At 46.8% G+C, this 14,013-nt stretch overlaps 1 protein-coding gene across 27 annotated transcripts in view; it reads left to right on the plus strand.

Moving 5' to 3' along the window:
• The first annotated feature begins 205 nt into the window (after positions 1-205).
• The window catches only part of Celf4 (CUGBP Elav-like family member 4), a 289,799-nt gene continuing 275,991 nt past the window's right edge, over positions 206-14,013 (plus strand). For all 27 annotated transcript variants that reach the window (XM_026400067.2, XM_026400086.2, XM_026400068.2 and 24 more), the window contains exon 1: positions 206-491. In XM_026400067.2, the coding sequence (XP_026255852.2) occupies positions 206-491 (286 nt within the window). The remainder of the gene's footprint in view (positions 492-14,013) is intronic.

Below are 14,013 nucleotides of genomic sequence, written 5' to 3' on the forward strand. Positions count from 1 at the left end.
GAGTGAGTGAGAGAGAGAGAGAGAGAGAGAGAGAGAGAGAGAGAGAGAGAGCAGAGAACGAGAGGAGAGCGAGGTGTAGAGAAACCGAGGGGGAGAGAACCCGAGTGTGTGTATGCGTGTGCGTGTGTGAGCGCGAGCGAGCGAGTGAGGGAGAGGAGCGAGAGAGTGCGAGCGAGAAAGAATAAAAGGAAAGAAGATTTTCTCTATGTATATAAAGATGGCCACGTTAGCAAACGGACAGGCTGACAACGCGAGCCTCAGTACCAACGGGCTCGGCAGCAGCCCAGGCAGCGCCGGGCACATGAACGGATTAAGCCACAGCCCGGGGAACCCGTCGACCATTCCCATGAAGGACCACGATGCCATCAAGCTGTTCATTGGGCAGATCCCCCGAAACCTGGATGAGAAGGACCTCAAGCCCCTCTTCGAGGAGTTCGGCAAGATCTACGAGCTTACGGTTCTGAAGGACAGGTTCACAGGCATGCACAAAGGTGAGTGCACCTTTCCCTCCCAACTTTGCCAGGGAGAAGGAGCGGGCGGGCGGCCGATCGGCCGGCGACTGACGAGCGGGAGATGGGCGAGAGGGAGCCGCGGGCGGGCGCCGAAGAGGGAGGCGCTCGGGCAGCGGAGACCTGAGCTGGGGTGCGTGGGGGAGCTGCTCGCTGGGGCAAAGCTTGGTTTTGGGGGAGAAGCTGATAGGAGCTGTGCCATGGGGAGAGCAGCGGGAGCAGAAGATGAAGAGAAAGAGGGGATGGTGGGGAAAATGGGGCTTGGGTTTTTGAGTAAAGCGACTTGAAAGATTGGGATAGGGACTGCTGCACCGGGCGAGACCTGGATGCTGAGCGGACTGGCAGGCGCTCGCGGGCCAGGGACCTAGGGTGCTGTCCATCGCCGTGGTGCTGAAAATACTACAGGAGATGGTCTCCTCATCCTCCGCTCTGGGCCAGAGTAGCAGGAGCACAGCCGTCTAAAAGGGAGAGAGGTGACAAATTCAAAGAAATATTTTTTATTTTGCCATTAATTTTACAGTAAACTCTCCATATAGAGCTGTGTGCCTCAATAATCTGGTTGTTGTGTGAGTGGTGGTGTGGAGAGTGGGGGGAAGGGGGTAGCTTGAATGTTTGAAGGAAGGAGTAATAAAACCTAAGGCAAGAATTAGCAAGGACCCTGTCATCCCCTGGGTGGAGTGGGGGTCTGGGAAAACTGGATAGTCCCTTTCCCAGGAAAGCTGAGCTTTGGGGGGGAAATCGTATGTGTGTGCAAGATATGCTTTTTGAAGGGTGCACCCGAATTTATCCCAAACTCACCATGCAGAGAGCTTTATAGTATATTACTGCTCCCTTGAAGCAATTATTGCTAGTGAGTGCTTGGGGGAGGGGGAGACAAAATAATCAAAGAATTAAAACCTAACAACTTTTTAGGAAAGTGGTCATGGGAATTGTCTGCAGTCTGCCTGTTTTCTCCTTGTTTTATTATCTTTAAGGCAGAGCCCCAAATGTGTTCAGTTGTAGAATGTGTGTGGGTGGCTGGTGGGTGACGGAATTAGCCCAGTGCTCCGCTCCCTAACAGTAATGTATAGGATGTGCAGCGGGGATTAATCGGTGCTGGAGCTGTGTGGGCAAGTTAAATGCTTTCTGAGAGAGATTGATCGCCAGGCAGGGAAGGAGCACGGGGCTAAGGAAGTTGTAGGGGATGTGTATGGACGTTCCGTTTTTAATAAACAGTAGTGTGGAGAACCGCCGAAGATGCTGTGTTAGAGCTGGTGGTTTCAAAGATGAAAACACACGTACACCCACCCCCACATAGAGAGCAGCCTCATCCTTGGCCACAAATGGGCTCTGAACAGAGCTGATCCTCTAGCACATTAGGTGCAGGGCGCAAAGCTGTCTGGCTCTCTAAGCAGCAGCGGTTTTCACTACCACAACCACCCTCCTTCTACAGCCCTCCCTTCATCCGAATACTAAACAGAGCTCCAAACTCTTCATAGTTGGAGTCCCAGAGAGCAGTTTTTATTGGCTTTAGCATCTTCCAGCTTGCCTGCTGAGGAGTAAATCTTAAAGTTAATGGCATGTTGAGTAGCACAAAATCACAGCAGAATGGAAATATACTGGGTTTGTTGGGGTGGGGTGATGGTGGGGGCTGTAATGGAAAGAGAAACCAACCTTTATCCAATATGGAGAAAATGCCTGTCTGTTCAAAAGACAGATTGAAAAGGTGGAGTGGGGAGGCAGTCTTCAAAATAGTCAAAGAAAAAAAAAAAAACACTTTCCCCTCCCTCTCAAGTGAATCATATCTTTGTAGTTTTTCCCTTTCCAATCAAGCTCCCTAGAAGCTAATCAAGGTTTGTATCAAACCTTTGTCATTCTAATACATCCCCAGTTTTAAAAATAGTAATAATAAAAATTTTAATAGCATAGGTAGGGAAGTCTCTTGCCCATCTTAATGATCAGTTCTTGTGGTAATTTAAGATTTCAAACTTGAAAGAATTTAGAACCCACTGTAGGCAAAAGACAGTTGTGAGGATCTGGATGTCCTGTGGGATCTGAATTGGAGCATTTCATTTGCTTCTTTATTTCAAATGAAATAAACTTTAACAATATTTCTTGGTCTCTTCTCAACAATCACTTGCTGATATTACTTTGTTTTTGATGTAATGAGGACTCTCTGGTATTATAGTAAAGAAGTAGAAATTTTATCATTTGTATCAGGGAAATAGAGAAGGTTATTATATGTATATATCATATACATATCTATATGTAGCTATCTATATATAGATATGTATATGATGTATATACACATATCATATATACATATATATAAAACCCTCCAGAATTCCTAGGACAGGAAAAACTTCATTTTCTAAATAATTCCTCTCCCAAACTGTCTCAGTCAGTGACAGGCAGGCCCGTTGGCTCCGGCACACTGGGTGCTTCGTTGTCGCAGCTCACCCGTCAGCCCGAGCATATATCTTTCCTTATGAAACTTCCTGCCTCTCCATCCCTTTGGTTTTTCGAGTTGAGGTTGGGGCACAGTGTCCCTAGCAGTGCCTGGAAGCTCTCAGAGAGCTGAATAAATGAGACCGTTTCCAAGGGCTGGTTTATTCAGTCCTAGTAGAGTTTGAACTCCTCCTTCAGTGATGCAGCCTGATTTATTAGCTAATCCTTATAAAATAAGCCTCTGGCCACCTTAAAAAATTACATGCTTGCCATTGGTGATTAATTACTGTTAAGTCAAAAAGCATGATGAGGTTTGAAGAATGAGGATTGCATTTGGCTTCTGGATTTCCCCCATTTGTACATTGACAACGTGAGTCTAGGGTAGAATCATGCCTTTGTTAAGCCTGGTTTCAGGGCATGTTTGTGACTCTTGCTCTCCCCTTCTTGAATGTCTAACTTCTAATGAATCGTTCTGGGTTAAAATTGAGAGACCCAACAGGGTACTGGCCTCCAGCATGGATGGCATATGTATGTTATTGGTTTTTAAAAAGCAGTAAAAACTAAATGAAATGCATGAGATTTCAGGTGGGTATCCATTTGTTGGGCACCTGCCATTTCAGGTAACTAAAGAAAGAAGGAGTTCTAAGGGTTAATGGAATACCTGCCATGCGTAGAGTGCACCTTAAAAGGCAATTACTCCAGTCAAATTGGGAGTCTGTGGAGGAGGGAGTGGGTGGGTGTTGTGGAGAAAACCCAGCTATGTCTGAGAAAGGCTGTTGGGCTGGGAAGTAGCAAATAGCAGCTGTGGACCAGGGTAATTACTGTAAAGGTATATTTACCCCCTGGAGACCAGCAAGCATTGGGGAGAGGGGGATCCAGGTGCTGGGCAGAGGCAGAAAGGAAAAAAAAAAGCCCCAAATCAAAATTCAAAGAAACAACATCCCAGGAAGAAAAGCCACTTTAATGCAAACTCTCCGGTTAACTCAGTCTTCTTTTCTCCCCCATTGGACGCACTTTTCAAAAGATTGTTTTTCTGGCCTGCAAAAAGAAAGACATTTTACTATTGATTAAAGAAGAGCGAGGCAAATTCCCTGGGTAGCTGCAGAAATGAGCTGAGGACCAATTTTGCCCCTTTTTGTAGAATTTTTCTTCCTTGGAGAAGGGAACAGATCACCCACTAGTGTACTTCTCCTCTTCTCTCATTTTTAATTTACTTCTCTATTCTTTTTATTTTCTGGAGAACAAATAGAGGCAATGACCAAAGATACATATATACAAACACACATACACACACACACACACACACACACACACACAGTGGATCACACATGAATAAGCCGGCAATCCATTCATAACTTTGGTCCTGTCTAGCAGGATAGGAGGCAGCAAAGACTGAGTTACTGGGAGACATAAAGACTAGTGCTCTCTGGATAGCCATATTATAATGCATTATCTTTGAAGTCATTTAAGTCCAATTTAAGTGGTATTTAGTATAATATTTATGAATTAATGTAATATAAACATAGGGCTGTCCCCAAAGGTTTAAACAGCCTTTACTACTGATGTGTGCTTGTTCCCAGAGCCTGCGATGCATTTTAATCTAAACAGCTAAGTCCCTATCATAGTACCTCCTGTTATCCGTTCAGAGCAGATCTATGCCTGGGTAACTACTCTGCCTTGAGATTTCCCCCACTTCATGGAGGAAAATGTACTCAACTGACAATCTGGGCAGGGCGGGGGTTCCCAACCCAGAAGCCACAGCTGCAGGGACATCAGCCCCTCGGACTTTCACACTACATCCAGAAGGAGGGTGGAGACAGAGTAAAGGAACCTTCTGTGGATTTAGCTCCGGAAAGTGTATCATTTTCAGATATGCTCACCATCAGCTGCACAAGCTCCTGTTTCCTACCTGAGTAGGAAGTGCCTGAAGCCCCTTGATTTGGGGTGTGACCGGGAAAAACTGGAAAGACAAGGTCTATTATTATGTTTTGGTGATTTGTGACTATCTTCATGAAATTACACTTTATGTTTGCATTTAAATGCAACAATTTTCGGAATATTGCATTTCCACCTCTCAACTTTAGCCGAGGTAGCTCATAGGTGAATTAAAACCATGAGGCTGTGTCTGATTTCTGTTTTAAAATGAGTCTAAGAGTGAAGTTAAAGTATCAGCATCAGCTCAAAAAGATGAACTTTTTCTTAATTACTTTGGAAAATAAAGTCATTTTTGTACAGGGAAAAAGACTAGCCGAATGACTGGTTACATACCTATAGTTTTTAAAAGAAAGATTTGCATTGCCAGACATAGGGAAAATAGAATACACAGCATATGAAAACAAGAAAATCACTTTCAAAAAATAAGTTTTACCAAAGAAAATGATCAGTAGCAATCATTACAAGACTAAAGTGTATCAAGGCAACAGCCAACATTTAAAAAAAAAAAATCCTCCAAATTCCAGATGTTGATGTGTTCTATTTAAAAGAAAAGAAAAAAAATTATTAGGAAATTATTGGTTTATTTAGGAGACTGGTGGTTATTTTTATTTGTGCATAATTTTATTTGTCTTTAAAACAGACTTTCTCAGAATCAACACAACAGAAACAAATTAAGAGGTACCTGTGTACTTAATATGTATTCATGTACAAACACGACTAAGTGCATCCCACACATATGAAAACCAGGGCTGGCCTAGATTTCACTGTAACTCAACAGAGAAATATTAACACTTTCGACCTCCACTCCTAGGCTTTAACCAGGAGTCTGGATTGGGCTGAAAGAAGCCCCTTGGCATACTGTCACTCCCCTCATCACCTGTTCCGGTTGGCTGAATGTTTGTGGCTTCTGGGACCCAAAGCAAAGTAAAACAAAAACAAAAGCTTTTCTTGAATGAACTCATAGCTTGAAAACAACCCAAAGGAAAACAGTTACAAAATTTTATGCCATAGATGTGCCCCAACATACAGTCATATTGTGAATTTCTCGGAGTTCTTTCAAAGAGCTGTTTTCTTGGGGGCAATCCTAATGCCCCGTGACCTGAACACTCCAGCAGCTTGCTCATGGCCATCCTCATCACTACTATTAGCATCCTCATCCTCATCATTATAGCTTATACACCAGGAGAGAGAGGGGCTGCCGAGTGATGGCCAGGGGAATAGCTGAGGACACTATCACATTGGTTGAGAAAAGAGCTGGTCCCAACTTTGCTTGAGATGGATTTGAGGAAAATTGCTGAGTTCACGTCTTCCACATCATCAAGAAATGGTCAGCCTCCAAGTTGACTGAGGAGGGATTTCAGTTAAAGAGGATGTAAGGTGAACTTCCTGTGGAAGAGAGGGAGATGTAACAAGAGAATGAGGCCCAGTGTCACAGGCAGGAAAACTGAAAGTTCTAGGGTCCACATGCCAGCAGGAAATTGGGCATACTGGTTGACGGTGGCTGAAACTGCAGCAGCTCCTGAATTTGGAAGGGGAATCCCAAGTGACATGCAAAGGTAGAAGGTGTGAAAACCAGTGTGTCTGTGAGTACCAGAGGGTGGAGGGAGAGAAGGTGCTGCAGCCTATGTGGGTGTTGTTGGTGTTGAGTGTTGTGTGTGTGTGTGTGTGTGTGTGTGTGTGTGTGTATGTGTACGTACGTGCATGTGTGCACATGCAAGAATGTAAGTGGTATGAAGATGATGTTGGGGCAGTTTTATGTTGCAAGGTGATATGCAGAATCAGGAAGAAGTGTGACGAAGGAAAGGGGAGAATTGGGAGAGAAGGACACTGTCCACATTTTTATATACATCTTCTGGCTAGAACTCATGGCTGGGGTCTGTCAATGATCCAAGTTCCAGTGTGGAGGTGTGCTCTTTTTTATCTGCCTGATTTCCCTACCCAGCCATCCAGGTTTGGGAGAGAATCTCATCCTCATCCCCCACCCCATCACCCTTTGAAGTCTGGCCTGCTTTTTCTCACCCATTGACTCATTTTAGAAATGACCTTCCATCTGGAATCTGAGTGGCCAGCCTCAGAGCCCAGCTCTCTGCAGGAATAATTTTCACCACCCACTGCCTCCCTACCCCACTCACTGGCCCCTGGCATCCCAGCCTACTTTCCTCTTGCAGAGTCAGTCTCTCTCTCTCTCTCTCTCTCTCTCTCTCTCTCTCTCTCTCTCTCTCTCTCACACACACACACACACACACACACACACACACACAGAGTACTTGACAGGCTTAGTCAAGACAGGTTTCAAACAGAATGCTGCATTTTCCCTAAACACAAGTAGGGTGTGGCAGACACACAAGCACACTTCTTTTGGGCTCTCTATAAGAAGAGAAGCCCCCATTTTTTTCTGTCTTTTCTAAGCCCTTTAAATACACAGCCTCTCCAAGAATCACAGAAAGCATCCTGTGTCACCCAGAGAGCCTAGGGGACTGGACTAGAGCCCACCTTCCAACTTAGCTGTAGCACCTTTCATCATCAATTCTCCTTCTTCTCTTTCTCTGAAGAGACCAAACCCCAAAGTGGGGCCTGATAAATAAGGAAAATGTTCTAATTGGCCATATAAGGAGGCAGTTAAAGGTGCTGGGGCAGAAAGACAATTACAGGGATAAAAAAGGCAGCAGAGGGATTTCCTGAGTTGATGTACTTGCCCTTAGAGCTTCCTCCACTTCCACCCATCAAGTTCCAAGTGGCCCTTGGATAGGTATAAAACCCGAGCCACAGACCTCCCCACAGGAACCAGCAGGGCTGCTGGTGGGAAAGCCCAGGGGTAATGCCCTGATTTCTGAATCCCTCAAGAGTAGAAAAGGATGCTTTCGGGATTATACATTCACAGTTTCTCCCCTTTCACTTGCTCCACATTTCGTTTCTCTTATCCTTCCTTGTATCTCCCCTCCAGCATGAGCCGACTGAGACTCTCAAACAGAGCATTCCCAGCAGTCCCACTCAGGAACAAAACCTATGTGGTCATCTGCAAGATGTAAATAAATGGGTGCCTTCATAGAGGCAGATGTAGTCCTGGTTCTGTGAGGACAGATGGCCAAAAATATTGATCAAACTCAGGAAAAAAAATTGATAATGAAATGGCCTCCCACAAGAGTTTAATTGACAGAGACTTCCAAGGCCAGCTCTAGACAGTGCATAAACTGACCATGATGTTACTTTATTGCAATACACTCTGCTTTAATTAATTATCACCTTTGTTAAAAAGTGGCTACAGATCAACGGTTTCTAGATACTTGAAAATACTAACAAAGCCCCTGATGCCTTGGGCTGCCCCACAGCTGGCCAGTGAGACCAGCAAGTTTCTTGTTTGTTTTTCTCTTCTCTGTTGACTTCCCTCTTTGTTAAAGACAGACGTTCTTGCGGCAGATCTGCTCTGTCCTAGGACCAGGATTATGAGCCGCATAGTCTGTCAAGGGCAGGGGACTGCAATTCAGCAGCTATTTCTAAAATAACAGAATTCAGACTAGTCCACCTTAGAATCTATCTGATGGAAATGGGGATTGTGTCAATAGAAGGAAAAATGGGGTTTATAAAAGAGGTGTGTGTGTGTGTGTGTGTGTGTGTACATGCACCAGGGACTTTGTGCACATCCACATAAATATTATGGGATCGATACATTTCCCATCCACTGCCCACACCTCTTAACTTCTCCCTCCCTTGACTTGAGCACCTGTGCCACTGTCGTATTTCATGCTGAGAAATGCACGCAGCTGAAGCATGCATAGATGATGCTGTATTGAACCAAATTGTTGTTTGGATTCAGTTGTGAAATCTTCTTGCCCACTGAAGGACCGCTCGCCTGGGCTATGTGATACCTAAAGAATCCACTTTTCAAGATATGATGGGAACTTCACTCCTTGGAGTCCCCCAAACCTACAAACTGACAGGTGACTTACTTGAAAGCAAACCGTGGAGTTGTTCTAGGCAGATTTGAATGCCATACGTGGCTGTTTGTTCATTATTCTAATTTAATGATGCAGTCACACCTAATTAATCCATGTCTGGTTTATTCATACACTATGTCTGAGGATCCAAAAGATCTCTCTAGCTAGCCAGCTTCCCTTCACAGGGACAAGCAAGGGGGCATCCCAGACAAGTGAGCATGTCTGGGTTCAAGCAGGATGGGATCACTACAGAACGAGCCAGTAGAGGCATGGTCTCTGATGCCACTGTTCACAGGAAGGCATGATAGCAGCCACAGAGATACATAGCAATGAGCTCTGCATGCCTGTGTACACACACACAAAAGCATGCCTTCTGCCATGGAATTCCACAGACACACTCCCTTCTCGTAGGCAGCAGGCCACACCCCACCATGCAATCAACAAGGCTGGTGGCATGTCAAGCGTCATTTTGGGGGGACTTTGGTGCAGACAGTCAAGAGGTTGAGCTGAGCTGACCTCCTTCCTTCTGGCCTTAAGAAAGTGGAGTCAGATTAATTGCTGACAGTATACACACAGATAAAGAGACTGAGGCTGGGAGTAGCCTGCGTCCCAAGTACAGCCTGCAGCATGGCCTTCAGTGAACCTTCCAATGGCTGGTTCTGGCCAGACAGCTCCCAGTGAATGCTGTCTCTTGCCTGGCAGGTAAATTGAGAGAACGAGGCATCAACCTAATAATATCCCTATAAAGCCAAGCCTCCTCACGCAAGTCCTGGGAGACAAGAGGCATCCAAAGATCAAACACTACATCACAGTGTATTTGTAGGAATTCTCTGATTCTGCTACCTCCCTATAATGCTTTAATTGACTATTTGATCAGCTCTAAAAGGGCCGGTGTTCAAGACAGACTCACACACACTAATATACACACTTACACGCACACTCAGGTACATATGAATACACTCGCATTCCCGACCACACACACGCACCATAAAAATATGTGCACACAAGCATATTCTCTTACACACCACATGCCATCATGTTCACACCAGTTCGTCCAACATGGGTAGATTTTCACAGGAGATGCTTGAAGGTGAGTGAAAAGTACACACCTAAGATTGTACACGTCCTTCCAGTAATGTGCTTATCAATACCTTTTAAAGAAATGTGACAGCCAGCCCAGAGTGATTCAGTTGTGTGGACAAAGGTCAGCATATAGATATCCATTATTAATAATATCAATATCTTGGTTGACCAATATAACCAGAAACTGTATCATGTCGCTGCTGATGGGCAAGGCTGGGAGGACTCCGCAGCAATAGCAGGAAATTACGCCCATGTAAAATTAATCATATTGACTGGTTCTAAGAATATACAGGGAGACAACAATGTTGGTAGTGCTTGCATGGTAGAAGAGGGGACCTTGTTCCCAGAGGCTTCATGAACTCCCAGGGGGAAACCAGCAGGGATGGAGGTGTTCCATGTGACAAGTGAGAACAGTCTCCCTTATCCGGCCTCTGCTTTTCAACAGGGTGAGGTGGAGGAGAAGTGTTCTCTGAACAGGAAAAGAAAGAAATCGGATCCCCTAACCATTCTCCATCCAACATATCTATATCTTTCTGTCCAATCAATACCTGGCTTGGCTTGGTCTCACCGGATGAGACACGGAGAGCATCCTTGCCCCTGCTGTGGGAAGAGGTCTATCTCCAAGGGAGTGGTGAGAGCAGTGTCCCTGTTTACATGGTAGGATACTGGCCCTGGGGAGATGTCATTGTGCACTCTGCAGATTGGGTGTCCCAGAAAGAAATGCACCCAATCAGATCAATCATCATGATTGAGTTCTTAGGACCAGAGCCTCAGGCTGCAGTTCAGTCAGCTTTGCTGGTGGGGGTGGGAATGTTCTGGACTTTGGAGACCTGCTTCTTACTGAGGCTCACCTCTCATTGTAGTGAGTGAGAAGGAGAAGGAAAGCCATGTTTCCTTGGCCTTGGAAATCCCTTGGTGAATGCACCATCCATCGTTCCCTTGCCCACTAAAGCCTCAGCTCAGAATGTCCTTGACCCTGTATATTACCTGGAGGTATCTCAGAATGGAAGAGAGCAAGCTCAGGAAGTGTCTCCAGGGACAACCAAATACCCAATAGGCTTTTCCAGGTTCTCAGAGACCCCTTTAAGGCAGCTTGGGGGACGCCTGCTTTAGAGGTCGGCCCATCGTGGGATGATGATAAATACAAGAGGGGCTGCCAGCCCAGAGCAGTGGCACTTACTTGCCTGTAATCCCAGCCACTCCGGAGTCTGAGACAAGAGAATCACAAGTTCAAGTCCAATCTCAGCAATTTAGCAAGACCCTGCCTCAAAACAATATATATATATTTTTTTCTTTTAAAAGGGTTCAGAGTGTAGTACTTGCCTACTGTATGCCCTGGGCTCCAGCCTCCAGGACTACAAACACCTGAGGAGACAGCGGGTAGGAGCTAGTGGAAAAGCCTGATTGGAAAGGAGGCTGAGGAAACGGATGCCTGTGACTGGGGTGGGAGGTGGAGACCTCTTGCGGAGGGGCGCTTCTTTTCCGTAAGGAATGGCGCTCAGTCTGCAGTAGACAGGCTACATCGGATCCTCCTCCACCCACCCAAGCCGGCCACCAAGGGGCAAGTCTCCTGGCTGTAAGCACACTCAGAGTTTCCCCCAAGCTCTTACACCCAGCAGGAGGGATCAAGCCACTGGAGGATCACGGTCATTCCTTCCCCAGGGCGCCCTACCCAGTCTCCCTTGCTGAGCCCCAGTCCCAGAGCTTGGGACTGGCTCCTGGCTGGGTGTATGGGGAGGGCGGGTCCTGGTGCCAGAGCTCCGATCTCCCCCAGAAGTGTCCTGTCCCCTCTCCAGTCACAAGGCTTGGGTGTAAGTAGCATCAGGAAGAACAAACGGTTGCGTGGAAGCCCGGCCACTCCTTTAGACTCTTTCCTTACGTTGGGGAGGAGCCCCCAAACTGTGTGGGGAGAAGGACTCCTCTCCTCCAGCTGTCGCCTGCCCTCTGACGGTGAGAGGAAGAACTCTCTGCGCACTGCCGCGGGCCCCTGAAACCAAAACGCCCTGCGCCTGCCGCAGTCCAGGCTCCGCCCCAGCCTGGAGCTGTAGGTCCGTCCCCGCCCGCAGGCCACTCCCTCAGGTGAGAGTTGGCTGCCCCTGAAAAGGGCAGGTCCCTGCCTAGGTGGGTGATGTGGGACCCTGGGTTAGTTCCCTCACTTGCCAAGTTAGGACTGGGCCTAAGGCTCCAGCAAAATCGGACACACAAGAGAACCAGAAAATCCACAAAGTGTTGTCTCTGTACCTATGTGAGTTTGGTTTCGTTTAAATCATTAATAATTTCAGTCTATGGTTTAGTTGAGATTTATTCTGAATTCCATATGTTAGGGAGGTACTCTATGTCTATATGTCAGAGGAGGCACCGGAATTTTTTCCAAACTGAGGGGCCCCATTTGCTACTTCCCTCAACTTCTGCAAAAAAAAAAAAAAAAAAAAAAAAAAAAAAAAAAAAGTCTCCAAATTTTCCCACAAGAGGCACAGGAGCAAACACTGCACCTGAAGAAAAGGGTAGGCCTTTAGTGAGGGTTGATGGAGTAGTGATCAGCTGGAACACCTGCCACCCGGGTCCTGCCTGTTCCTGCTTGTTTACCATAAGAGTGAGGGACCAGAGGCAGGAAAGTCGCCATGGTTTGTTTGGGGCTTTATTATCTTTTCCAGTGGTTTTACTGAAATAATAATAATAAGATCTTCCTCTGGACAGTCGTCTTGACTATTTCAATAAGCAAATGGTTAGACTTATTTTACACTAAATACTGTTGGAATTCTGTTGAGCAAGTTTGGAAATCCCTTGGAAGGAGGAGTAAGGGGAGAGGTCTGGGTTCAGGCAGCCAAGTTGGGACTCCAGGGAGAAGAGGGGAAGGATGGAGGGTACCCTGGAGGGAAGTGTGTGGGTGGGCTGCTGTGAGCGATCCTTGGGCAGACCAGGTCACAGTGGAGGCTCAGAAGGGACTGCTCTTCTGAAAGAGAGACCTCCATGTCCAGGGGGACCCAGCTGAAACAAGTGGGGAGCCATCAGGAAAGGCCATACATGCAGGCTACCCTCATCCAGCTAGAGCCAGCAGGAGCCTGACTTCTGTTTCCTCCTGGTGTGATACTTTGTCTGTTCCCCATGCCACCTCCAATGCCCTAGTTTGTTTTCCCTTCGTTTCTCAGGTTTCTCTGCAAAACATTAACTCTGAATGTTCTGTCCTCATCTCAGCTGAGCTAGTGATTAGGAGGGCTGATCATAGCAGAGGCCATGCGGCCAGGAGAATGTTCCACAGACCAGCAAAGCCGGAGGAGGGGCCTGCTGGGAAAGCGAGGCATCACTGATCTAACTGCATTTGGCCTCCGGGATGCCCTGGCACTCCCAGCTCTTTTCTCTGGTGCATGGGCAATCTTTCCTGCAAGCAGGGAAAGAGAATGGGGAAATATGTCATGCCCTGCCACCAGAAGCCCCCAGGACTGATGGGGGAGACATCAGAGAGGCACAGATTCATAACAATTCAGTCACCCTGAGTGAGTGTCAGGCCCTGACCTCAGAAAGTGAGGGACCCAGTTTCACCACCACAAGGTAACTGGATGTGGTAGGAGGTGGCAACCCCACAGACACAAAACTGCTACTGCAAATGTCCTATGTGGAGAATGTGGGAACCCCCAGAAGGCAAGTTCTCAGGTAAGGGGAATGAGGGACTTGGAGCCAGGTCCCCAGGTAAAGAGGGACAGCAAAAACCCAAGCAGGCAGATGGGGAGAAGACGGCACAGGAGACTGGAGAGCTGACAGGTCCGAGTGTTTTGTTTCATTCCATTATGTTTTGTTTTTGTCCCACTGCAATGAAGTCTCATTCTCAGGCTGGTGGACAAAGGAGTTTCTCCTTTTGAATAAATGCAGACCCACTGCCAGTCAGGCTCAGGGAGAAGGGAGGCAGTTACTTCCAAGGAAATCGGTGACACACACAGGACCTGCCAGGGCTGTCCTTGCTCCTCACCTGCTTTGGGGCTGCAGTGTCCTTCAGCTGTCCCAACTGCAGCCCACTTGGGCTGAGAAATTACTCATAGAATATTTAAACCGAGGCCATGTTCCCTGTCACCGAGGCAGGCATCCAGATTGCCCCCACAGGCTCACTCAGACCAAGGTCCCCAGCGATA

The sequence above is a fragment of the Urocitellus parryii genome, chromosome 13 (genome assembly GCF_045843805.1).
Source record: "Urocitellus parryii isolate mUroPar1 chromosome 13, mUroPar1.hap1, whole genome shotgun sequence".
NCBI classification, from domain to species: Eukaryota; Metazoa; Chordata; class Mammalia; order Rodentia; family Sciuridae; genus Urocitellus; species Urocitellus parryii.